A 27300-nucleotide genomic window follows, 5' to 3' on the forward strand; every position below is an offset into this window, starting at 1 on the left:
TTTTAGATCACTTGTTGTTCCCTTGTCCTTGGGTTTGTTGGCTCCCCACTCCTTTTCCCCAACCACCCTCCCATGTCCCCCCAGAACTGTTGGTCCTATTATTTTCTCCTAGAGATTGTTTATACTGCCTATCTTATGTAGATAGACTTGAGGAGGGAAAAAAAAAGCCTATAAATAGTTCCAGGTCTGTCTGTTGACCTTTATTAATTTTTCTGGTCGAGTCTGATGGGGTGCCAAGCCCTGGCCCCAAAGTCTATTTTGGGGATTCCTCAGGGACTTCGTTGCCTAACCCACCCCCCTTGCTGCTCTATTGTGCTCTGTTTGCATTTCACTCCAGTGTGGTGGAGTCAGACTGAGCACAATCTGAGACTCTCCATGCTCTCCCCTGTAGTGCTGTGGGTCAGTGAAGGGACGCCGGGTCTGGTCCCACACATTTCCGATGCCCTCTCACACATCATTGCCAACCTTACAATAAGCTTCCAAGGCAAATAGCGTTTCCTCATTTTGTCATTTGGGGCCCGAGGGCCATGAAGGCCGTCACATAGTTAGATGTCTGAAGGAAATGAAGTTAAAGCCCTGGCCTCTGTGACCCATACCCTGTGTTCCCTTGACTCTATACCCTGCTGCCCTTAGACCATCCCATCGAGTCCTTGGCATGGCCTTACAGTAGGCTAGGAATTATGGGAAATGTGGAGTCAGTCAGCGAACATGTAAGTGGGGAAAAATGATTACAGAGCAGTGGCAGGGTGGTCAAAGATGAGGTACACATGCATGCTCATGTTTCCTACACTGCAAACTCTAGAGAGGAGAGCGGAGTGCAGGCTGGAAACCAGAGATTGGTCTTCTGAAAGACAGGTAGACCTTAGGGGGGATTGGTCATCATGTTCCAGTCTAGCTGGGTGGTGAGGGCCCGCTCCTGTGCCTGAGGTATGAGGACCCAGTGTCTTCATGATTACCCCCACAAGCTACATGGCGCATGAGAGGGAAACCCCCACAAGGTCTTCACCTTCTGTGTAACAGGTGCTGCATTACATACAACGCGCACACTTGGAAATGCTGAATTACAAATTACACGGTCACTCGCAGAGCAGCTAGTTGCTGGTATCCTGAAAGGCAGCCGGGAGCCGAGTCAGACGGAAGGACTCGGGTTTTTGTCCCCCTGTCTGACCTGGCCTGGGACGCATCTGCATGGAGTAGGCCGACATTGCGTGATCATTGCTTTCCGGCTGTAGGTGCTCTCTGACGTCACTGCAAGGGATTCTGGGTACCTTGGAAAACAGAAGTGGCACGTACAGGGTGGGAAGGGTTTGGGGCTCCCCTGAAATCTAAGCAAATGCACATCCTGCAGAGATGATGGGCAGTAACGGAGCCAGCTCGTGGGCCAACTGTGTAATCCAGACAGGGTCTCAGACTTGTGTGAGGGAAGGAGAAGTCATCGAGGTATTTGAAAGGGAGATCACGCCTGTGTGAGATCGTTGATGCACATGAATGTGGTGGAGAAATGTAGGGTGGGTGTGGAAATGGAAATGGAGAAGAGACAGCGACTGCTTTAATCCTATTGGGGAGGCAGGGCTGGACCAAATCCGGAGCCAGCCGGATAGATGGGACTTGTTTGAAGATAATTTCATTATCCTTTCTCCGAACTTGATGTCATTACAGATTTAACAGGAATCATGTGCACTCAAAGGAGCAGGTTAAGTGCCAATAAAATAAGATAGTTGGTGGCATTAACTTAGGCAAGGATCAGGAAAGTGACTTAAGAATTCTGAAGACAAATGTGAGAGATTATTATTACCTCGTCATCGTTCCTTTGTGTTCTCATGAAGTCATATTTAAATTAGAAGGGTGGATTTATGCATTGCTTGACATTTTTAAATAAACATATCCTTGAGGGACCCCATTTCTTGCTGTTCTGGTTTCATCTGCTTTTCCTAGTAGGGTATCCTCCTAGGACATTAGTTGACCAAAGAAAGAAGCACTCTTGTCTCCTCCCCAAGCTCTCTGCCCATCCATTTGGTTCTCTTCTTGACACTGAATGAACGATTCAGAGTCCCAACAACGGATGTTTTGCTTTATTTTATTTCACTCACATTGCATCCATTTTTCTCCTAAGGCAATTCATGGTCTTGTCTTGAAACAATATCTTTGCATTGTTTGCTTGCTTTCTTTCTCCTCTGTTGGGAAGGTTTTCTTTCTTTTTGTTTCAAAATACAAATTCTCGTGAGCACAATGGTCACAGGAAGTTCATTCATGGGAACCTGGGCATTCCTTGGCCACTGTTTTCACGGGCTAGGAGACCTAGGTAACTGATACCACGGTCTTGGAATTGTAACCTTTTCTTGGCTAGTGGTGTGCTTGCTAACATTGGACTGCTGACTACAAGGTCAGGAGTTCCAAACCACCAGCCCCTCCAAGGGGAAGAGTTGCAATCTCAGAAACTCACCAGAGCAGGTCTGCTCTGCCCTGGAGGGTGTCTATGAGTCAGCATGGAGTGGATGGCAGCTGATCTGGGGAGCTACGAGGCAGGCATCCTTTGTGTTCTAGTGGCACTTCTCAAGACAGCCAAATGGACCATTGTCAGAGCTCGTTCCATGCTCTTCCTCCTCCAGGGTTGTGTTGTGACTTACACAGATCATCTTGAGGAACAGAATGGCACAGCCTTGTGGCCAATGTTGATCAAGCCCATCTGGTTGAGATGAACCAAGAAACTTGACGTGGCAACAGGCCACCAGCCAGGGTGGGTACAGCACAGGATGGGCATTGCTCCCAGCTTACTACTTTCTGAACAATGTTGTCTATTCCCGTGCTCATTTGCCAGCCAGGCAAGGCGCATGGAGCTCGGCGTTGAGAAATGATTTTCTTTTGATTGGCTGTGAGCTAGCCATCCTTCCCTCGCATCCCCACATTTCATGTCCCATTGTTTATTGAGTGTTTTACATTTGCTCTTTATGAATACCCAATAAGCCTCCCCTCCCCCAGCGCATCTCCAGCTAAGGAGAGGCATGGTTTGCCTTAGCGGCAGTGTTGTTTGTAATTTCTGAAGGCTTCCCGAGCGTTGAGACTCAGAGGAAGGCATCAGCCCTCGCATAGAAGAAGTTTGTCCTTACAGTCCTCGGAAAGATGCAGGGACGGAGGGGTCATACACACAGGCCCACCGAACGCATCTGCACATTTCCTCCATGCCTGCACAGCGAAGAACAGCTCGAACGTGGCTCTTCTCAGAACATGATTTATTTCCCTTGCTCCACACAGGATTTGCTGTGGCCTCTGCTGCCACTGCACTAGACACCGAGGCGGAAAGATACCATGATAAACAAACGGGTTGATCATGTTAGCTGGAAGCAGATGTGTACGTTAATTAGAAAGGGGTCTCTGCCCTGTTATTGCTGTAGGTGTGCTTACGGGGTAATGCTTCTTCCTTTTCTGTCTGCATAGGTACCTCTCAGATTTGTCTTGATTTCTTTTGTTGGTTGGTTTGTCTACTGCCATGTGTCACTAAGTCTATATGTATGTGTGCACTGCATCAACTAAAATAAACTCGCACAAAAGTTGTTGACAACGCTGTGCACACGAGAGCCAAATATTCTTTGCCCTGTTGGAGCCACTGTGTCAGTTTATCTCGTGGCAGGCCCTTGTCTCATTCACTGACCCTCTGCTCTGCTAACCATGATGTAATCAGGAAGGAATAATCCCAGACAAAGGACATTCCCCAAGTATGTGAGCCAAAGCATGGCCCTCCTCACTTAGAAGGATCATGCTGAATGGACTTCTTCCAGGACAGACTGTTTTCCTGCTTCAGACAGACAGTGAGTGGTAGATTTAATATCCATTACCAACAGCATAACTCACAGGCGTCTGTTCTTCTTGGTCTTCCTTATTCATCGTCTGGCTTTCGCATGCACGTGAAGCTTGGGCCAGGTCTGCCTTGGCCTGCAAAGTGGCGCCCATGCTGTTCAACATTTTCAGTAGGTGTTGGGCAGCAGACTTGCCTGTTGCAATAATGCATTGTTTGATTTCTTGACTGCGACTTCCACGAGCATTGATTACGGGGCAGAGAAAAAATGGACTCCTTGACACTGCAAACTTTTCTGTTTACCCCGGTGTTGTCTTTTGGCCCACTTGTGAGTTTGTGGGCCTTCTTTACATTTGAGGTACAATTCATCCTGAAGGCTGCACTCTTCGATTTTCATCACCAAGTACTTCAAGTCCTCCTTGCTTTCAGCAAGCTTGGCTATGTGATCTGGGTATCACAGAAGGATATTCAAGCTAGGACTGCTAAACCTTCCTCCAACCCTGATACCACTTTCTTCTAAACATAGTCCACCTCCTTGGATCCTTTTTTCAGCATACAGATTGAATAAGTACGGTGAAAGGACACAGCCCTGATATTCACCCTTTCTGACTTTAAACCACACGGTATTCCCTTGTTGTGGAAGTACAGTTGCCTCTTGTTCTACGTACAGATTCTGCATGAACCCAATGAAGTGTTCAGAAATCCCCATTCTTAATGTTTTCCATAGTTTGTTATGATTCACATAAGCAAACGCCTTAGCACAGTCAATAAAACACAGGCAAACATCTTTCTGGGACTCTCTGCTCTCAGCTAAGACCCATCTGCTATTGGTAGTGTTCTCTCTCCTGCCATGTCCTCTCCGGAATCTGGCTCACATTTCTGGCACTCCACAGTTAAAGTACTGCTAAAAACCATTCTTCAAAAACTAATAAAATTTCATGCCATTAATCTTGTTTGACAATTTCTGTACTCTGTTGGGTTATCTCTCTTTGGAATTGACATCTATGTGGATCCCTTCCAGTTGGTAGCGGTCTTCCAAATCTCTTGGCATGGATGAGCGAGCACTTCCAGCATTGCATCTGTTGGCTGAAGCGTCTCAGTTGATGTTCTGTCAATTCCTGGGCTCTTCCTTGTCACCAGTCTTTCAGTGCAGTTTGGATGTCTTTCTTCAACACCATATTTTTTATCATATGGCACCTCCTGAAATGGTTGAACATTGGCCAGTTACTTTTGGTGTTGTGAGTCTGTGTAATTCTTCCACCTTATTTTGATGTCTCCTGTGTCCTTCAATATTGTGCCAATAGATTCCCTGAACATTACAATTTGAAATGTGAAGACTAACAGTTGTTCGGAATGCCCTTCCAAGTCTTTGCACATTCCTTATTTCAAGGTATCTTCTCATTCTACCTTTTGAAATCTTCTCTTCAGCGCTTTTACTTCATCATTTCTTCCCATTGCTCTTTAGCTACGCTACATTCAAAAGACAATTTCAGGATCTCTCCTGACACCCGTTTTATCCTTTCTTATCTTTTTAACGACCTTTGCTTTGACGTCCTTGAGGTCATTCTACAACTTGTCTGGTCTTCTGTCATTAGTGTTCAAGGTGTCACATCAGTAATTTTTTTAAAATAACAAATTACTCTGTTTGATTTTAGTTAGATCTTTTATCTTTAACATGTTATAAAGAAAAGCTCTTTTTGTACTCTGCTCTTACAAATTCTCCATTGATTTTTTTTTTTACAATTAGGCTCCTGAACAATGTCTACCTCGACCCATCAGAAGGATCATGAACCTTGTCTGTTCATGAATCATGTCTGTTCGTCTTTCTCTTTTTTTAGATGACCTCTAAGCTCAGGTGGGATATATTCAAGGTCCTGCTTTGACTTTCATGGATTTATTTTAATCTTCTTCAGTTTCATACGAACAGTTGTTGGTCTGTTCCACAATCAATCCCTGACCTTGTTCCGACAGATGATAATGAGCTTCTCCATTGTCTCTGTTCCACAGATTTCGTTTTAGTGCCATAAAATAATACCTACCACTAACACTTTTCTATCTCTTTTTGCCCTCTTCTTCCTCCCGCCCCTCCCTCCATTTCCGACTTCTTCACTGATGGTTCAACCCTCTGCTTTCAGGACCACTCCTAGGTTCTAACGGGTTTTGTCCATTTCTCCTCCTTAGCAGCTAGTGATGCCTGATACTAGGTCTTTCGCTAATAAATGAAGTCATAGATTCCTAGATCTGCTGACTACCAATTTTTATTCTCACCTGATATTTGTCACAGGTATGGACCCCTTAGTCCTGACCTGCAGGAAAGGTGACTCTAACACAACAGTGAATTCTATATTGTGGGGAAATGATCCGTGGGCTTCCAGGTTGGACAGAACATCCAGTACCATCAACTTCCAATACACTTCGTCTCGCTAATGGTCTCTTTTTATTCAGCCTGCTACTGAGGGTTTTTGGTCCACCACCCCCACCCAAGCCCCCTGAAACCATGACTTAAGGAATGAAATCTACCTTCAATTATTTATGGTTTAAATTAATGCAAATAAGCCTTTCTGGCTTGCTGTGCTGGTGCTCATTAATAAATATTTCACTGGGTATTAGGGAGATTCAGATAGACTAAATGAGGCCCTTTTTCAATATAAACAAAAGCCCTTGTGTTTTTCAAGACCGTGCCAGCCCGACTCTTACGTCTGGTTTTCATTAAAGCAAATGAATGTTAGCTGGGTGCATCAACAGAACCACGGCCCCTGTGGGAACTGGAGCCAGCGGGGGCTCTGCTGCGAAATCATCCTCTAGTTAAACCAAATTTAATCTCATTAGCAGGGTAATTTTGCTGTTTGGGGAGATGGCCAAGCAGGTTAAGGAGGAGCCCACAAAGTCCAATTACTCTTACATGCTTGTCGTTGGAGGCTAGAGCATTGAAGAGCAAGGGAAAGGATGCCCGCCACTGTGATTGAGTCCTCAGAAGTCCCATCTCTGGTAGTGCCAAGGTATCACAGATGTGATGCTCTCCTTGCACCTGAAGCGGAACAAGCTGCCAGTATGTGCAAGGCCCGTGCAAGAGCTCAAGGTCCCCATGGACACGAGGGCTGTGGCGTGCCCACCTGGCATCCGCCAGGGCACAGCTTGCCCTTCCTCAGTCTTCCTACTGTCCTGTTTCAGAATGCCGCTGGGGCTTGACAGCGACAATGAGTAGCCAGAGTGTGTCAAAGGTCACCAGCAAGATGGCTGCTGCTTCCATAGATTTTCCAAGAATGGACCACGGAGCAGCCCCTCTTCTCCAAGCAAGTGCCCTCGTGCTGTAGCTGCCCAAACAGGAGGCGTCCCTGGATGGCAGGAAGACGGGAAGGTAGCAGCTAGGCGGGGTGGATGTAGAACCCACCGAAGGCTCAGAGGCCAGAGGCAGAGCCAGCTCGCATTCAGTGGCCACCATTTTTTCAGTGTTGACTTCTTGGAAATGGGCAACTTTATACACACACACACACACATATATGTATATATACATACATATTAAACCACGTTTGTCAGAGGGCCGTGACTGCCATTGTGGTGGACTGAGCGCATTATTAGTTTATTATCATATTGTTTTTTATGGTATGATGTGAAGTGTTGTTGGTGCTCCGTGTCGTTGAATCCTCTCTCTGTACAACACAAGGAAGCCTTGCCCGGTCCCGCGTCCTCCCCGCAGTAGTTCTCACATGGGAGTCCATTGTTGACCCCACTGTGTCCGTCCATCGCTGGAGGGCCTTCCTCACGTGTGCTGCTGCCCTGCTCTCCCAAGCGCGGTGTCCGTCTCTGGACCTGCTTCTCCTGACAATGTGTCCAAAGCACCGGAGCCGAAGTCTTGCCATTTTCCCCTCCAAGGTAGAGAGCTTCATCTTTCTCCTAAGAAGCAGCTGATGGTTTCAAACTGCTGACCTTGAGGTTAGCAGCCCAATGCACAGTCGACTGTGCCACCGGGTCCCTTCCTGACCAGTATTGACACTCGCTGAAACCCACAGGGGCAGCTCTGGTTCTCTTCGGCCCTAGCGGGTTACTGTGAGCCAGAAGGCGTTCAGTGGCCCTGACGTTTCTTTTCGAGTGTGGTGTTCTCGATGTCTGTCATCAGCACAAGCCAGAGAAATGTCGGCTCAGCAGGAACTGCTAATGCCGTCATGGAAGTTTTTCAACAGGCTTTGCAGCCCTTTGAAAACGCGGCGTATCCCGCCCTGTACCGCCTGGACAATGCACGGCTGCTCGGCAAAAAGCAGTCAGCAGCCCAGGGGGAGATCCCCCCGGTGTCACCCCAGATACAAGTGCAGTAAAACCATGCGTGTCTGTGTCTCCGTGTGTGAGCAGGCGGTTCAGCTCTGACTTACCCCAGCAGGGGGTGTGAGCGCCTGAACACAATGAAGCGCGAGGGATCATCAAGTCTTTCATTCCTTTGTAATTAGTGGAGCTGTTTATGAGCCTAGCTGTAACAGAGGAAATGATTATTGGGTGCCTCTGAAAGAGAAGTAAGTTAATAATGGGGACACAGACTAAGATGGGTTTAAGGCTGCTCAGCTTTGTTCTCTTTTGATATTAAGCTGATCAAATGTGTCTCTAACCCACGTGGCCCCGATGCAAGCCTGAGAGCCGACATGACTATAGACCCAGAATGAGGCTCTAGGAGCAGAGTGGATGGACAGACAACCTCCTCTCAGTAGAGGAATCGGTTGGAGACAAGTTTGAGGAGAACCCGGGACAATCTAGCAAAATAGCTTTATTACTAGATGATTAATCATATAAATAGGTTCAGAAAGGGAGGGCCATGGAAACAGAAGACTGCCAGGCCTATGGAGATAATTCGGGGTGGGGTGGGGTGGGGAGCAGCGTCGATGGGAACAAAGAAGAAGACAATAGAAAAGATGAAGCAGCAAGAAATGCCTGGCACTCCCGTTCGCCCTAATTATTGACGAGCAGATCGTTCCGTAGTTCTTTTTTTATTTTTTTAAATAAAAAAATCATTTTATTAGGGGCTCATACAATCCAATACATGCATCAGTTGTGTAAAGCACATTTGTACATCCTTTGCCCTCATCATTCTTAAAACATTTACTCTCCACATAAGCCCCTGGCATCAGCTCCTCATTTTCCCCTCCTTCCCCACTCCCCCTCCCTCATGAACCCTTGATAATTTATAAATTATTATTTTGTCCTATCTTGCCCTGTCCAACGTCTCCCTTCACCCCCTTTTCTGTTGTCCGTCCTCCAGGGAGGAGGTCACATGTAGATCCTTGTAATCGGTTCCCCCTTTCCAATCCCCCTCCTTCTACCCTCCCATTGTCCCCACTCACACCACTGGTCCTGAAGGGATCATCCGCCCTGGACTCCCTGTGTTTCCAGTTCCTGTCTGTCCCAGTGTTTTCAAAGCACTTTTCCGTAGAGCACTTTGCATTCGGATTGGCAGGCCACCAAGTGATAATAAACCTGAGAACTCGCTAAGAAATCATCGCAACTAAGTTCAGCACCGAGATCAGCTGCCAAATAGCCACACTCATTAGAGGCGATTCACGCAGAGTTCTCCAGGGCGCTCCTGGAGCGGAATGAAATGCATCCTCTGGGGAGGAGCGGAGGCGAGGAGAGGAGCAAGTGGTGGGCCCACATTCACCAGGATTTCATTTCACCAGGAGGGACCTTAGTTGAAAGTGCTTTCCAGGTGGTTGGAAATACAAGCCAGGGATGTGGAGAAAGATGCAACAGGGCAAATCAAAGTTCGTCTATTTCAAGGCAGTGGTGGATCTTTAACATATTCAAATACATATAATTAGCAATATAATGGTCTTCTCATTCCTCTCAAGCTTCCACTAAGTCAGCACACCCTCCCAGACTTTCACCAAGGATCGGGCCCACTTGTGGGAAATCGTTTGGGCGGCCTTGCTGTTAGAGGTGGCCTCTAGCATAGAGCAGTGCTTCCTAAGTGCGTGGTGTTGTGGATGCTGGGCGGGCCAGGGGATGCTGCAGAAGCCGACCCCCTACACTCTCTCCTGGGTGATGGCCTACAGTACAAATGTTCTTCATGGCCAGGAGGTGCTCAGTCTGGATTATTTTATTTTTTTTGAAAAGACGTGGTAGATCAGATAAGTTTAAGGAAAGATGGCCTAGCATGATGGTGCCATCCTGTGTGGCCTGTGGAGCCAAACCACACCCCAGCCCAAATGATGACACCCCCTCCCCGGCATTGTTTCTTTATCCCCACAGCTGTAGTGACAGTACTCTGCAGGGTCGTGAGGGGGGCATGAGGCAAAAACATGCTGATTGCTTGAAGCACCAGTGGGAGGTCAGCTGGTCATGTCACTGTGGTGTTCTTGCTGCTCCTCCTGAGTCAGATGGAGACGGTAGAGGCACAGGCCTGGAGTTCTTTGGAGAATTAAGTGAAACTCTAGAGCAGTGGTTCTCAACTTTCCTCATGCCGCGACCCTTTCATACAGTTCCTCATGTTGTGGTGACCCCCAACCATAACATATTTCTGTTGCTTCTTCATCACTGTAATTTTGCTACTGTTATGAATCAGGCATCCCCGGTGAAAGGGTCATTCAACCCCTAAGGTGGTCACGACCCACAGGTTGAGAACCTCTGCTCTAGATAAAGCTCTTTGGGAGATGAGGACACAGCAGCAAGGGTTGACAAGTAAACTCTTTCAAATGCAGTGATTTCTCATCCAGCTCCTAGTGGCCTAGCAACAGGGGGAAGGTTGTACGGCCTGTGTCTCTCTCACTCACAGAGCAACGGGGAAGGTTGGCCAGATTTCCTCTCTCACATCAGAATCAATTAAGGCCAAACAGATCCTGCAAAACCAGCTGCACTGCCTTTGAATCTGTTCCAACTCATAGCAACCCTGTTTAGACTTCTTGAAACTAAATCCTTAAGATGGGGCAGATAACATCCGCTGGTCCCTGAGCAGTATCTGGTGGGTTTGAACCGCTGCAGAGCCAAGCTTTCTTGGCAGTGAATTGATTGGCGTAGCTAAAAATAAAGAACCCGGTGTCTACATTTCCGAATAAAGCCGTAGACCTTTGTAGCAAGTGGCTGCTGCTGTCGGAGATTTTTCTGATCCCTCTATCTGCCATAAATGGGACAAATTGAAAGGATGAAACGCAGAACCAAACTTACTGGTTTCGTTAGTCAGGGTAAACTAGGGAAACAAATTCACGGAAACTTATATGTGTAAGAGAAAGTTTTATATAAAGGGTAAGTGTACAGTAAGAAAGCATCCTAACCCATTGCTGCCCAAGCTCTTAGGTCTAACTTAGCCCGTATGACCAACACCAATCCACAAAGTCCTCCTCCATCTCACAAAATACACACAATGATGCCGACTGCAGGAGGAAAGCCGAATCAGTGAACGTGTAAGCATCTCAGCACTGACAGGGGTCTCTTCACGGCTGCTCCTGAACCCAGGGCTGCATTGGGTTAGGTCCATGTGGCTTCTCCTCAGGGATGTCTCACAGGAAGTGAACCTTGCCAGCTGAAGCAGGAACTGGCTAAGGCAGCTGCACCCTGGTCCGACCATCAGAGAGCAAGAGATCCGAGAAAGGCGAGGCTCACTGAGTCATTTATCTCGCCCTCCTTCAATTAACCCCACATGTGTTTATCGGCCAGGCTGGCACAATAAACTTTAACTATTTCACCAATTCTGCAGGGACATTGCCATTTTGTCTCAGTGCCCCCCAGTTAGCCATCCAGTCTTGCGCATGGTTTGTGCATGCTTTACTGCCTAAAAAGGTCGTTTGATCGTTCACATTTGAGCTGGTATCATTTCAGCTTCCTAATCATATCCTGAACGTCTTCAGGCAACTGTCCATTTAAGGAGGGAGCCTTCATCTTGCCTAAAGGGCTTTTCTGTCCCGAGGGAGCTCCTCAATGCAGTCCCCCATCACTTCCAAATTACTCAAGGCAAGATTTTAAATAAAGGTTTTCGGTTAAAAAAAATGCAGACATGTTTATAGGAGCCTGCTACTTCCAAAATCTGTAGGTAATATTCTGTGGTCCCTTTCCTTCATTATACTCCCACTTTCCCCTGCTCGTCCTGCCCGTGACTCTCATTCACTATAAATAAGTGCCCCTAATCCCTTTTTATTGCATTAGGACAGCAGATGGCCGGCTGGGGGTGTGCCTGGTGAAGGTGATGGGGCCTCCAATGGGCAGCTTATTTGGCGTGATTCTGGAGAAGAGCTGTAGGCACTGAGGCCCCGCAGGCAGTTACACTCTGCAGGAGCGGCTGCTGACTGGTGGGGTAGAAACCCAGCCCAATGGGCCCATGACTCACTCCCATCAATTAAGCAGCAAATAGGCTCCAAAGAGCATTAACCTTTATGAATTTATGTTGGGTTTTCTGTTCCACTGGTTTCTGCCCTTAAATATGCCTGTGGCTGCGGTTTCTGAAGGAGGCCCCTGTCAATCATCGCTCTTTTTACAGTCAGACAATCCAAGGAGGTCAAGGTCATCCCCATCATTCCTCTGAGGGCGGCTCCTCGTCCAAAGTTGTTTTCCAGTTTGCTCTGTGCTGGAAGTGACTCTCTGCTCACTGTCTGAGGATGCAGGAGACCCATTGGGAAGGAGCCCTGCTTGCTGAGGGGGCCTCTCCTGCAACCCGGCCCCCGTGGCCTCCTTGGGGGTTTGTTCTAAAGACCTGTTTGCCCAACTGGAGTGTGCAGGTACAAGCAGATCGAGGAGAGTGCGTGTTATGATAGACTGTGGGTTGTTTTCTCCTCCACCATACCAGGCAAGCTTGGTTGGGACTTGAGCATGTGAGCATGCTGTGTTCTTCTGAAGTCTAAGAACGAAGCAGTGTGTGTATGGCGAGCGGGGCGGGGGGGGGGGAGTGGGGGGAGGGAGTAAACCAGGCATCAGGTCCCAGGTCTCTGTGATTACTGCAGCCTGGCGTCTCACCCCCTCCCTGGGTCTTTATCCCTCCAGAAAAGGTGGGCACTTGGCCATCTGTGTTCCAAAGATTCTCTCTGGGTTGGGGGGCCGTGGGGGAGGGGCTCTTTTCTCCCTGTCACCCATGGGTCGTTCGTGGTTATTGGATTTGTGATCTTACATGCAAACAAATCAGAGCTCCAATGAAGTGCCCATTGCAGAAGAGCTAAATTCAGGGTCTGGCTGTTAGCACACAGCTCATTCATTCATGTCTGCTTATGACGCGTTCCACTAACGACTACATTTATCTAGGAGGCGGCCTCAGAAAGTTTGTGGGAAAATTGGAGTTGAGAGATCATGGAATTTTCCCTAATCCAGGTCATATAATATCATTGAGTGTACATGTATTCTGTGTGAGCTGAGGCTTGGCATGGGGGCCACACCTGACCTCCTCTGGCCTCGAAAGGGACCCCAACACCACACCAGCCCAAGGCCTAACCCAGAGGGCAGAGGTCGGACATTCATTTTTCCTCCCACTTCCGTTCCCTGATTTTAACTCAGCGTGGTCCTCTATATGACAGACGGGGCATCGCCTGGTCGCGTGCCATCCTCACAATTGTTCTGATGTTTGAGCCCATGGCGGCAGCCAGTGCGTCAGTCTGCCTCGTCAACGACCTCCTTCCTCGTTTTCATGGCCCATCTACTTTACCAAGCATGATGCCCTTCTCCAGGGACTGCACTCTGCTGATGACACGTCCCAAGGATGGAGACAAAGTCTGGCCACTCTTTCCTGTCAATGATACTCTTCTTTTGAGCCTTCTCTGGGGGTGCTTTTCTCTGGAATCGGTACAGATATGGATCTCTTTCAGTCCCATTTCCGGGCACAGGTGAGTGGGCGCTTCCGGTGCTTCATCAGCTGTTGAAATTTCAATTGGTGTTCTGTCAGTTCCTGAAGCCTTGCTTTTTGGCTAATGCTGCTTAACTTCTTCCTTCAGTCCATTAGTTGTTGCTCTTAAAACGATTGAATGTCAACTAGTTCTTTCTGGGTCAGTAGCCTTGTATATCCTTTGCATCTTTTGTTGCTTCGTGCATCATTCAACAGACAGCATCCGTGGGGTCCGTAGACTCTTTTGCTAGCATAACTTGAAGCTTGAATTATTTGTCTTTAGTTCTTCCCGTGTAAGGTATGCTGAGCACGCTCTTCCCTTGTGGTTTTCTAGCTCTAGGTCTCTACACATCTCATTGTAATAGTTGACTTTGCCTTCCTGAGCTGCACTTTAAAATTTCCCATCCAGCTCTTTGATGAGTAAGCCGTCATTATTCAACCTCTAAACTACCCAAACATGTGGGATCGTTTCCAGCAAAATAGGACATTCAACCGGCAAAGAACTAAAATGTTATACATTGAATGAAAAGGTCAAATGATAAATGAAAACATTAGTGAAAACTTCATTAGCAGTAGAGAGTGACATATAGCTTATGACAGAATCGTGAAGACATTCCTTGTGCTCACAACACCAGAATGGTTGAACTTGAGTGTTCTCAAGTGCGCACCTTTGTCTATTTGGGATCGGAGGAAACATGTTGCGTCGTGCTTGGATCTAAGCCAAGCATCTTAAGCAGGAATATCAGAGAAGTGATGATATTATACTATTCAATGCAGCCTGGGAAGAGGCCAAGGAACTCTGGTGGTGCAGTGGTTATGCAATGGACTGCCATCCACATGGTTGGCAGTTCAAAACCGCCAGTAGCTCTGTGGAAGGAAAACTGTGCTTTCTACTCTTGTAATTAGTTACAGTCTTGGAAACCACAGGGGTCGCTGTGAGTCAACATGGACTCCATGGCCAATTAGTTGGGTTTGGTTCTGAGTAGGCACATGGTGACAGCTTGGCCCATTCCTGCTGGGGTTGTCCATAGAACCTGAGACATCTTTGAGGGCCTGAATGTGGGGAATCTTGTGCGGTTGGGGTGGGGGTCTTGGAAGAAGTTCATGGGAGAATTTCAGTATCTTTTCATTCCATTTTCCTTGAATTTTTTTGAAGGCCCCTCATATCTATTTACAATGAGCATCTACTTTCATCAGATGAGTAAATATCATTACATTCCTTGCCACTTCTTAAATACCGTGTGGGCCCCCTGTGTTCTGGGATATCTCCAATGCTAGCCCCAGCCTGACTCATGGCTGAGGTGAAGTGGAAGAAGGAGAGCCCCGGTGAAGTGGAATTAGTGATAAGGAGCTTGGGCCCCACAAGGGGCTTTGCAAACAGAAGCGTGGGAGATGTAAGTGGAATTTCAATTAGTCTGCAATTCCCCTGGATAGAAATCCAACTGAGATACATTTGTCTGCAATGACTAAGTGAAAATGCATGCCCTTCTGTACATTCCAAAGGACACATACTCAGCCCAAGACAAGAGTACGTTCAATGCATGCGTGCGTGCGTGTGTGTGTGTGTGTGTGTGTGTGTGTGCCTTGCAGAGGTACACATTTTCAGAAGCCCCCCTGGTTGGGGACAATCTAGAAAGAAGGCTTCTGGTTTAAACATTTACAAACAGTAATGGTGGGGTTTGCAGAGCAAGATCCCTGCTGGAAGCATTAACATGCAAAGAATTGGTTGCTGTCTCCGCTTGTTATTTAATTCTTGGGTTTTGGTGTTTTAGGTTTTTTGTGGTTTTTTTTTTTTTTTTACTTAATCCTACTTTACCACCATCGTAGGTTTAGGAAGCTGATCTGAATAAGATTTCCCAAAATCCTGTAATTAGATGGTTTGCACGCAGCGTTGTGCTCTTCCCCAGATGTACCTGTACGGCGGGTTTGCTCATTCATCATTTCCCGCGACAGGGAACCCCTGCTCTGAAGGCACTTCACAAGATTCCATAATGCCCTTGTGACAGGCTTCCATCCTTTGAAGTGAAGTATTTCCTTTTCTAATGAGATTCTTCTTCAACCATTAAAAATCGACCGTGTCCTTAATTCTGTAGGGCTGATTAAGAGCACTGTTGGGGAAATGGGGCTCTTTGACGCTTCTCCTCTGTAACCTGGCCTCTCCCTCTGGTCCCCCATCCACCTGATCAGTTTTAAATACGTAGGAGGAGGGACAGGAACCATGACGCTGTTGACTGTGTAGGATGTATTTTGATGAAATAAAATATAAAATCACCTATGAATATAAAATCTGAGGATCCACTCCTGTACCCCAACAGAAATAAAATGAAGATGTTCATGATCGGGCTATTTCTACTCACACCAAGAAGCGGCATTCATGTTGTCTCATAATGTTGGTCTCATAATGTGCTTGCTTGCATGATGGAACGAACCTGTAATACTTGGTGAAAGAGCATGATAGTTAGCGTGAACAGCCAATGGCATGAAGCAAGAATGTGTGAGAATACGGGCATCGACTAAGGATATGCCGTTACTGACAGAGCTGTTCACCTTGAGGTAATGAAAATTAGGAGGAGGTTTTGTTTCTCTTTAACTTTTTCATTCTTCTGTTTGGACTTCTTGTCTATGTCTCTAGGGAAAGAGCTTGTTTGTTTGTTTGTTTTTGTCAGATGGGTCATGCCCTGCTTGTGAGAACTGTGGGCTGAAACCAAAGCCAGTTACCGTTGCGTCAGCTCCAACCCATGACAACCCAAGGTGCAGGGGAGCCCTCTGCTCCACGGTTCTTTGAAGGGAGAGTCACTGGCTTTCCTTGCAAGGCACCTCTGGGTGTACTGAGCCCCCAGCCTTTGGTGAGCCATTAAATGTATTAACCATTTGTATCATTTAGAGGCTTGAGGGTTGCAGGCAGAAATCTTCTTCATCACTGTATCCAATACTTCCTTCAGCAAGTATCTCCTGAAAGCCTATTGTGTGCCAGCAACATGGTCGTTCTTGGCCCAGAAAACGTAGTCCTGAGTAGTAGCCACCTCACCCCTGTCCACAGGGTGACAACAAGTCACGACAACATTATCTAACAGTTACAACATGTCTACGCTGAAGACATTCATGAAGAACGAGGCTCCAGAAATTGACAAGGTAACAATGGAAATGTTTCACAAGCTGATGGTATGCTGGAAACACTCGGTCATCGATGCCACCAAAACATGGAAGAAAGCTACCTGGCCACCTACCTAGAAGAGACCCTCTATTTGTACCCCTCCCAAAGAGAGGTGACTGAACAGAATGCAAAAGTTACTAAACAATATCACATGCGAGTAAAGTTTTGCTGAAGATCCTTCAAAAGCGGTTGCAGCAATCCGTCCGTGGGGCCAGAAATTCAGGCCAGATTCAGAGGAGCACAGGGAACATGGACTACCATTGCTGCCATCAGATGGATCTGGGCTGAAAGCAGAGATTACAGGGAAGAGGTTTGCTTGTGTTTTGTAGACTCTGCAAAGACATTCAGTGGTGGGGGCCATCACAAACTATGGATAGTCCTGAGAAGAATGGAAGTTCCAGAATGTTTGATTCTGCTCCTATGGAACCTGTCAGTGGACCAAGAGGTAGTCCTATGAACAGAACAAGGCAATACTTTGTGATTTAAAATCTGGAAAGGTGTGTGTCAGGGTTGTATCTTGTCACCATACTTGTGCAGTCTGAATGATGAACAATTTAGCTTAGAAATTGTACTATAGGAAGACAAACCTGGCTATCAGGATTGGAGGACGGGTTACTAACAACTTACAATAAACCAAGTGACCCAACCTCACTTGCTGAGAGCAAGGGGACTTGAAGCATTTGCTGATAAAGATCAAGGACCTCAACTTTCATTATTGATTCCAATTTCATGTAAAGAAAGCCAAAAATCCTCACAATTGAACCAGTAGACAACATCATGAATAGAGATAAGTCTAAAGTGGTTATGGATTTCTTTTGGTTTCGACAGGTAGTCAATGCTCATGGAAGCAGCTGTGAAGAAACCAGACCATGTATCGCATTGGCAAATCTGCTGCACAAGACCTCTTAAAAGCTTTGAAGTTCAAGGATGTCACTTTGAGGACTAAGTTGAGCCTGACTCAAGCCATGGTATTTTCATGCACCACATATGTCTTTGAAAGGCGGACATGAATAAAGAAGACTAAAGAAGCAGACTAGAGTAACAAATTCATAGACACTCATGTGTATAATAAAGAGTTTTATATACCAGAGGAATTGAACATTGAGAAAACATCCCAGCCCAGTCCAGATCAAGCCCTTAAGCCTGATATTAGCCCATATGTCCGATACCAATCTATAAAGTCCTCTTCAGACTCAGGACACACATGTAATGGTGCTGAATGCAGGAGGATCACAGGCAAGTGTGTAGAAAGTCTTTGGATCCAGTGGCATTGTAAGCATCTCAGCACTGGCAGGGGTCTCCACATGGCTTCTCCAATACCCAGGGCTGCATCAGGGTAGGTCCATGTGGCTTCTCCTCAGGGATGTCTCGCAGGGAGTCAGCCTTGTCATTAGAGTCTCCCAGGGAGTGAGCTGAGAGAGAGAGACTGTCTCCATCTCCAAGGAGGTAATACTGCAATTCCCAGAATTCTCAGAGGAAGGCCATGCCCACACAGAGGCCTCATTGGCTATGACCCGATTGAAAGACTAGGCCCAACCCTTTCACTCTTAATCCTCTCAAGTTCCAAATCAACACCAGATTATGTAACTACCACTTTGGATTCATTTTTTATGATGGGTTGACAAAGACGATTGACAGTATGATGGACTCCACTGAGGAGGAAGTCATCTGTCTCGGAAGACGAGCAGCCAGAGTGCTCCTTAGAAGCCAGGATGGCGAGACTTCGTCTCATATACTTTGGGCATGATGTTAGGAAAACCTGGGCCCTGGAAAAGGACACCGTGCTTGGTGAAGTAGGAGGTCAGCAAAAAGAAGGCGCTGGAATGACACAGTGGCTGCAACAACAGGCTCAAATGTAACCGCTGTGAGAATGGGGACAAAACCAGGCGATGTTTCTTTCTGTCGGGCAGAGGGTCACTACGGTTGGGAGCCAGCTTCCTGGCAGCGAAGACCAGCCACAGCACATGCAGCTCTGTGATTACATTTTATTGCCTCGCTTAATCATCACGGCAGCCCTGGAAGGTACGTAGCATGTGGGGTGTTAATTTTACAGAATATTAAAATAAGATTAATAGAGGCTCGGAACATTGGTGCTGTCACAGCTTACACGTTGGGCTGCTAACCACAAAGTCAGCAGTTCTAAAGCCACCATCTGCTCCGGGAGAGAAAGAGGAGATTCTGTATTGCTGTAAAGAGTTACAACTTTCTCTACAACAAAGAGTTCCAGTCCTGGAAACCCGCAGCGGCGGTTCTACTCTGTCCTATAGGGACTCTATGACTTAGAATCGACTCGGTGGCAATGAGTGTGTTGTGTTTTGTTTTGGTTTTTGGGTGATGCTGTGGGTTATGTCTTGGCTTTGTTAACTCATTCACAGGTTAATGGCAGTGTTTTTTTTTTGGGGGGGGTTTTAATGGAAGGTTGAGCAGGGTGACCAGGCAACCTGGCAGTTGGGGTGTGTGTGTGGGCGGGGGGTGTCTCTGGGCTAAATGACTTCAGAAGGGTTTCCCGTAGTTGACTGTGGGGGTGGGACGATCTTACAGTGATGGCTCTGGTGGACTGTCTCCTTTTATTTCTCCATTTTAGCCTCTCTTCTTCCACTCAGCCTCTCTGTAAAGATTCATTAGACCTTGTTTACCGGACATGACAGTATTTCCCTTTCCATGTCGAGAGCATCCATTGAAAATCCGTTGGCTGATTCTCTTAGCTTCTCAATGCTTGCTTTGTCTCCTGAATCCTTTGGGAGAATCTTATATGCTCCTCAACACCAACCCCCACACGGTAATGGTGTGTGTAACTGGTAGTGTGCAAGATCAACTTCCTGAAAGAGCAAACAGATCCGTCTTACATACTGGGGACGGCTTGTCAGAAGAGACCAGTCCCTGTGAAGGACATCATGGAGGGGCAGTTAAGAAGAGGAAGGCGCTCAATGAGATGGAGCAACACAGTGGCTGCAACAATGGGCTCAGGCGTAGGATCGATTGTGAGGATGGTGCAGGACCGGGCAGTGTGTTGTTCTGTTGTGCACGGGGTCGCTGTGGATTGGGAAGGACTCATTGGCACCTAAAATCAACAATGCAAATTTAACTTCCCAGGCAGCCCCCAGAGTATGAGTGAGTTCTGTTCCTAGTGTCTCTCTCTCTCTCTCTCTCTCTTTCTCTCAATTGAATTTGTATGTAAATTGGAACAATTGGGTTGGGGCTAATTTCTAATGTCAGCCTCTCAAATATTTGCCTTATTATACAATATAAGCTGTACTTTCCTGTGCATAAAAAGATGAAGACTTCCAGATACACTATCCATCTTTAGCATAATACTACAGAAATAGTAGTAATGTTCTTATGCCCATTACAAAGTAGTGTCCCTTTCTTATGTACCTTTTAAAATAGTACTAGAGACAATAAATAGGCATTTGCTTATATGCCTTCATTTTTTAATGTAGTAGATTTGACAGAGGTTGGTCTAACTAGGAATTGTGCACAAGTCTAAGTTTGTATTTTTGTGTAGTCAGACACCAATCCCCTACGATTGCCTATCATGCATTGATGCATTTGTTAAAGAAAGCTCTTTATTTGGTTAAACACCTAACCTTAAGAAGCATTTATCCATGAAACTTTCGGTGTGGTCTAATTAGAAAGGCAATTTATGCAATCCAGTGTCTACAGCCAATTTTTCATATTTTATAATTTAATTTTGTGTATTAAATACCTTCACAGCTGTAGAAAAAGTTATCCTTGAGAAATCTCACCCTCACTCCTCTCAGTCCTCCCTTCACCACCTCCCACCTTGTATAGGGACTAACTTTTATTCAGAGTGTGTATGCGTGTGTGTGTGTGTGTCTTCCTAGAGCATCTTGATGTTACAATTAACGAATGAGGCTATTTCCTTCTAACGCTAATGTGTGTGTGATAAAGGCTATTCCAGATTCACATGCAGCTGTTGGAAGAATTTCCCAGAAGTGGGACTTCTGGGTCAAAAGGAAATGCATTTGTCATTCTGATCAGGCCGCCAGCCCTTCCTAGGCATTGTCCCATCTCCACACCCACCTTGCCAGAACTCTCTCCCCCCACTGATGCTGCGAAGGCTTGCTGTTTCCAGGCCTTTAAAATGGTCCGTTGCATGAGTACACAAAAGGGTCTCTTGGTAGAGTTTATTTTGCACTTTTCTTTCAGGAATATTGAGAATTTTCTCTTCTGTCTTGTAACCAGTCGTATTTCTTATACTGGGAATGGCCTTCTCTTGTCCTTTGTTTTCATCCTGATTTCTAGTCCTCATCTGTGACGGATGGGCCAAGCACGCCTTCCAGTTAGTCCTTGCGACTTTACTTTTCATTGTCTTGTGTGTGTAGGTATCTTCCCCCTCCCACCTTCTTTCCTAAGAAAAGCTTTAACGTACAGGGCGGCCCGTGTCTTGTGGAGTAGTGTGCGGCCGTCAGAGTGGCCGGGCCAAGGGAAACCACGCAGAGGGGCTTCACAATCCAGGAGGAACCCGGGACAGTTCCCTGAGCTTGACACGCCAATACTCGAAAACCTCATTCACGGTCATTAGAAGCCCACGGGGCAATGGAAACACTGGAAAGCTAATATGTATTCAATGCCCAGTAACAGCAGAAACATTGACAAAGAAAAAGACTCTCGTTGTTGAACTTTCATCAAGTGGTGGTGCGAGCAGCGCCTGCCTCCTTCTTGTATGGACTTCAGTGGCCAGAGAGCAGCTTCCTGTGCCTCGCTGGCTGAGCTGTCGTCTGCTCGGTCAGCTCGGCCCGCCAGCCAGCGTTCTCCCAGTGACGAGCCGTTGCTTTCTCAATGACGTGACGCATCTCCGAGAGCTCCTTAAATGAGAGGTGTTTCACTGGCGCCCCTCCCTCTGGGAAGTCTTCATCTCGCCATCACAGCCTTTCCTGGTTAAGATGGAGAAGTCCGCCCGCACTCCGGCAGCGCGTGTTGCTCTCTCCCAGGGCAGCTGTGCAACATTCCCATGCTCAGCCATCGCGTCTGGAGCTTGGTGGACCTTGAGTTTCACTTGCAGTGTTACGACCTCTGGTGACTTTGCTGTGTTCTCCACGAGGGTCCATCCCTCTTCTGATTGTCCACCTTTGTCAAACGCCACCTGGGGTCATCACCGGGAGACTAGGAGGCCACACGGTCACCACATGGCTGTCCAGCTGTGAGCTGACCTGTAGAGGGTGCCATGACCAACAGGCTTTGAAAGACATGACAATCCCGGCAAGTGATGGTGATGACCCATCAGTTGGTCATTCTAGTGAACCCTGGACTGGAGGCCTGGCAGCAGTCACTCCTAGTTGACATACTATTGGCAACAGCAATCCAGGCTGCCTCGTCGCAGGATTGGTGTTATTAACTAAACAGGTGCAACGAAAGGAGTGGTTGCGTGTTGGGCTGCCAACTGCAAGGTCAGCGGTTCCAAACCACCCGCCGCTCCTCAGAAACCCACAGGGGCCCTCCTACCCTGTCCCACCAAGTCACTCTGAATCATAATTGACCCAATGGCGCACACTTGGTTTTTTGAGCTGCAACTGAAAATCTGCGTATATCAGAACCATGCAAACTTAGGGGGGGCTTGGTCAGGGAGGACGGAAAATACTGTAGCAACTCTCTATGGACTCATCTTCCAAATTTGGCAGATGTTGTAAACATTCAGTTATATGTGTCTTTACATTTTTTTGAGGGAGGGCTCTTTTGTTTTTTAACAAAGGGAATAGATCATGACACATAAGGTCGAGCTCCTCCCGTGACCCCCAACTCCCACCCTTCCCACTTTACTCCCCCCACCTCCTCACATGGAATCATAAGTTGACAGGGGATCCACTTGCCCTTCTCTAACATGTCTGTCCACATATGGAAGAGAGTTGATGGGGGGACTCCTTTGTGTCATGCTTGACCCTGACCTCTTGGGGTCTTATTTCTGACTGCCTAATAAAAATGCTTCCTCTCTCCTCCACACCCCCCCCCCCCTTGGATTAGAAGTCATGTTTTCCATCTCATGCTACTTCTAGTCAATCAACGGAGTAGGCGCCTCTTACATAACTCAAGAGGCAAGTCCCGTGTAGAGGAACAATGGCGTGCTGGCCCGGATCCTCTTCCTGCAGATAGCCAAGTCCTAGAGGTGCCCGTGTGTGGTGTGTCACATCTCCGGAATGATGGTCTGACACACGCAGTGACCCTCTCCCTGCTTGTCTCTTCCAGGTTCATCCAGGAGGTTGAGCACGCCCTGGGGCTCAGCCCCGCCAAGCAGTGTCCGCTGCGAGAGTTCCTCACCGCCTACATCAAGAACATCTTCCTCAACCAGGTCTTGGCCGAGATCAACAAGGAGATTGAAGGAGTCACCAAGACCTCCGACCCGCTGAAGATCCTCGCCAATGCGGACACCATGAAGATTCTGGGGGTGCAGCGGCCCCTCCTCCAGGTAGTCAAACATTGCCAACTTGCTTGATGTGTTTTTCCCTCCCTCACTAATTTTCATCAACTTGGCAAGAATCATAAATTAAAAAGTAGAAGAAGCAGCAAGCACATTACCATCTGTTTCTAGATTCATCAGGGACAAAACAAGAGGAAGTAAATTAAAGAGGCACCAGGGAAATTGAGGACTAATGTCGGAATAATGAAAGTTTCTTAGGATCTTTAGGAAAAGTAAAACGGTTAGCTTCGGAGATGGTGGAGAGTGGGCCTCATCAGCATGCAGGTGACTCCTCGTGAGTTGCCTGCAGTGTGTCCTTGGAAGGAATTCTCTTTCTGTTGGTGAAGGCATCCTGGACTGTGAAGGAAGGCCCTCGGGCTAACCTCCAGTTAGACACCCCCCAGTTCGACAACCGTGGGAGGGCAGATTGACGGTCAACAACTTGATGACCTCAGAGCGACTTCCAATGAACCCGCCAACTGGCTTGTTGTAAAAGTCAGAATGTCTTTATTCAAATAATGAACTGGTTAATATGGAAAGAGTTGCACCAACTCTACAAAGAAATTGCTTCTGCACACCGCACAGAAACAGACACATTAGCATATGTCTCAGCAGATACCTGGTTAATTAATAGGCTCTTGCCTATGTGTACTTAGCCTGGTGACTTGGAGGTAATGTAAAACAAGAAGCAGATGAGGCTGAATTTAAATGAGGATATGGGCGGGTGGCCTATGATGACGTGGTGATGGAATCTGTCTAGCGAGTGAGAGTGATGGGCATGCTGGCCCACGTGCGGACAAGTCGCACAGTAGGAGGGTGTGTGGGGATGTGGAGGGTGAGCCCTTCCAAGAGACGTTACGTCAATGGAAGGGAGTCCCACCTTGTCCCACCTGCTTGTTCCTGCCCTCACCTGCTTGTCTATGCGCCTTGTCTTCCTGCCTGTGTTAGGCCAGTTGTCTAGAGAAACAAATCCAGTGACACTTATCTTTGCAGAAGAACGAACTTTAGCTTTATATCAAGGAGTAGCTGCGTGTAAAGAAGGCATCCCAGCCCAGGCCAACCCAAGTCCCCACGTCCAATGCCAGTGCATACCTCCTTCTTCAGACGCACATAGCCACAGGCTATGTGCCACATGCCGGTGGTGCACAATGGTGACGTGAGAAGCGGGAAGGTCACAGGCTGGTGGGCACAGATTGGAGTGGATCCAAAGTCGGTGGAAACCCACAGGGCGCTGACACGGTCGTTGGCGGAGTCCCAGCCAGCAGGAAGACAAAGGGGCAGAGAGAGAAAGATCATCTCTAGCGTGTCCCCGCTCGTATACCCAAAGGCTTATGACATCAAGGCACTGTCGTCAGGCTGTGGTTTGACTCCACCCCTAGCCAAGGGTGTCCAGTTGACATAAGCCTGAACCCCCACACCCCTTTTTCTTCTTTGCACAATAGATTGAACAGAACTGCTCGGCCTTTCACAGGGGTGTCTAAGCTTCAAGTGCTCTGCTGTTAGGAGCAAACTCTTCTGCAAACTTGAGAAAGAAGAGAGGTCTCTGCTTCGCCTAGGATGGAACTGTGGCATCTGGGAGGTGTCCATTGGATTGTCTGGGTCTGTGATGGACGTGCCCTGATAAGGGGTCTTTAGGGAGTATGGGACCAAGAGTACGGGGGACAGCAGAAGCGAGTACTCCCTGTGCCCTCTGCCATATCACCCGTCCCCTCTCTGTGCGGCTGGGACCATCTCACCTTTAGGTCTTAGCTAAAGTGTTACCTCCACAGGGAGGCTGCCCCTGAATCGATGCTGTTTTCTGGCTTATCCCTCATGACTCCGCACCCCCATTCATTCATGCTCCGAGGTGATCTAGCCTGTCTGTGTCTCCCCAAGGCTGACTGCTGTAGCCTGTACTATCCAGGCTGTCCTGCCAGGAGGCGTCAGGTCCCACGGGTCAGAAGCACTGGCAGGACAGTGGCGGTAAAAGGAGAGCGCCTGCCATCCCTCTTCTCCTTCCCGCTCCCATTGAGATCCTGATTCTGGCTGTGGGAGCTACCCAGTGACACCAGTCCACACCACCAGCTCCCACTGGCCTCAGCCATTTTCCTCCTAGTCTGCTGATGCAGCTTTGGGTGGGTGCCAGTCTCCAGGGGTCCCAACATCCCCTCTGCTTCCCACAACCTGCCCAACCCTCTGAGTCCTCCCTCCCTTCACGGCTCCGCACATGAGCAGTCTCAGTGTTGTTCTCTTTGTTTGCCAGAATCTTGATGATGGGATGCTCCAGCCAATCACAATTATAGCACCTCCCACTGGGAGATTCCCCGCCCCCTTCATGATACACCTCACGACTGTCACGATGAATTGATCAATTTTTAAACTTGGGTTATTTTTTGTCTTTTCCTACTAGGAGGTCAGTTTTAAGAGCATAGTATAATCCCTGCTTGGTAGAAGATAGATAGATAGATAGATAGATAGATAGATAGATAGATAGATAGATAGATAGATAGATAGATAATAGAGATATGTGTATATAGATATAGAGATATGTTTGTATATAGAGATAGATAGATATAGAGATACACACACATTTATATATACTGGATGCATGTATGGATAGATGGACGGATAACAGGGCTGGATGAGTGAATGTAGACAGAGAGTGAGTTTTGGTTTGGGGGGGACACAGATAGGCTGCTTTTGTTTCTTTTCAAAGGAGATAGTATTGTCCTTTGTTCAAGAATGGAATGGTGACTAACATCAGATGTTGATGATTAGTTTTCAATAGCAATAAAAGCTTGCAAGCACTGAGCGGCTGAAGTGATTGCAAGCAGAGTGGGAGGGGAGCTGCAGGCTGTGACTCAGAGGGGTTGCCCTGCCTTGCCCTCGCACCACAGTGCCAGCCTCGCCCCCCTCGGGAAACCTCTGAGAGGCCCTTTCTACAGAGAGCGAGCTGCATGAGCACCGGGCACCAGAGTCTCCCGACCCTCCACTCTGCCTTGTTACACACGCATTTTCTGCTAGCTGGTGACAATGGCCACGTTGAGGCCACTCACTGAGAGCTGACTGACCTCTTGGCAGAGCTCACCCAGGTTCCTGCCCTCTTGTTCGTCACCAGCCCCCGCTCCATTTTGAGGATTCTAACCGGAAAACTTGGGTCTCCTCTCTCTCTCTCTCTCTCTCTCTCTCTCTCTCTCTCTCTCTCTCTCTCTCTCTCTCTCTCTCTCTCTCTCTCTCTCTCTCTTTCTCTCTCACTCACACACACACACACATGCACGCACACACTCTGGTTGGATCAGGTATGGCAGTGGTCGAGCCTCAGGAAGCTGTGGCCTTTTCAGCAGGTGTCCCCCACCCCCACTGCCCTTGCTTTGTTATTGGGCTGTTTGGTCTCCTGCTCTTTAGAAGAATGTACAGTGGTGAGCCTGCAGCATATTCTGCATCACATTCTGGGCAGTGTGAGCCTATAAGAGTTGGGAACTAGGACTTTCCCATCTTGGGAAATCCTCCTGCTTAGTAATGATTGGAAACCACTTCATCTTGTGATGGTTAGACTCACTTCTCCGTGTTGTTTAAAATGTGGTTCTTTGACACCTTACTGTTTTGATTTCCTGCTAATTGTAGGTGGCTTAAACTAAAGGGGGAAAAGGACATCATTCAGAATTCTAGATGGCGTTAAGGAATCCCGAGGAAATGTGTGTGAGAAAGTTGCAGGTTCCACAGTAACTCCAGTTGGAGGGCGACTTTTGAACTGTCTCCCTCTGCCGGTTTGGTCACAAAGGCGAAGAGCACTGTGCTTTCTTCGCAGGTGGCCCTCGGTGTCTCACAGGGTCAGTCCAGCTGTGTCCAAGTTGATACAGCAGCTGAGTGACAGTCTCGGAATCCCACAGGGGCAGTTCTGCCTTGTCCTGTAGGGTCATTATGAGTCAGCAGCGAGTTGATGGCAGTGCGGCTCGGCTTAGATTGACAGAAATGTGTACTCTTCCAGTTCTGGGGTCTGAAATCAAAGGGTTGGCAGGGCCCCCCGGCCTGCCCCTCAAGGCTCTAGGGCAGTGGTTCCTTTGGGAGTTGAATGACCTATCACAGGGGTCTTCCGATTCATTACAGTAGCAAAAATGAAGTAGCAAAATAATGGTATGGTCGGGTGTCACCACAACATGAGGAACTGTATGCAAGGGTCG

General features: G+C 47.6%; 1 protein-coding gene across 1 annotated transcript in view; it reads left to right on the top strand.

Moving 5' to 3' along the window:
• Positions 1-27300, top strand: part of EXOC4 (exocyst complex component 4) — a 718575-nt gene that overhangs the window by 488490 nt on the left and 202785 nt on the right. Inside the window, exon 11 of the mRNA XM_075558685.1 lies at positions 22930-23149. Within this exon, the coding sequence (XP_075414800.1) occupies positions 22930-23149 (220 nt within the window). The remainder of the gene's footprint in view (positions 1-22929; positions 23150-27300) is intronic.

Source organism: Tenrec ecaudatus, chromosome 9, assembly GCF_050624435.1.
Source record: "Tenrec ecaudatus isolate mTenEca1 chromosome 9, mTenEca1.hap1, whole genome shotgun sequence".
NCBI lineage: Eukaryota > Metazoa > Chordata > Mammalia > Afrosoricida > Tenrecidae > Tenrec > Tenrec ecaudatus.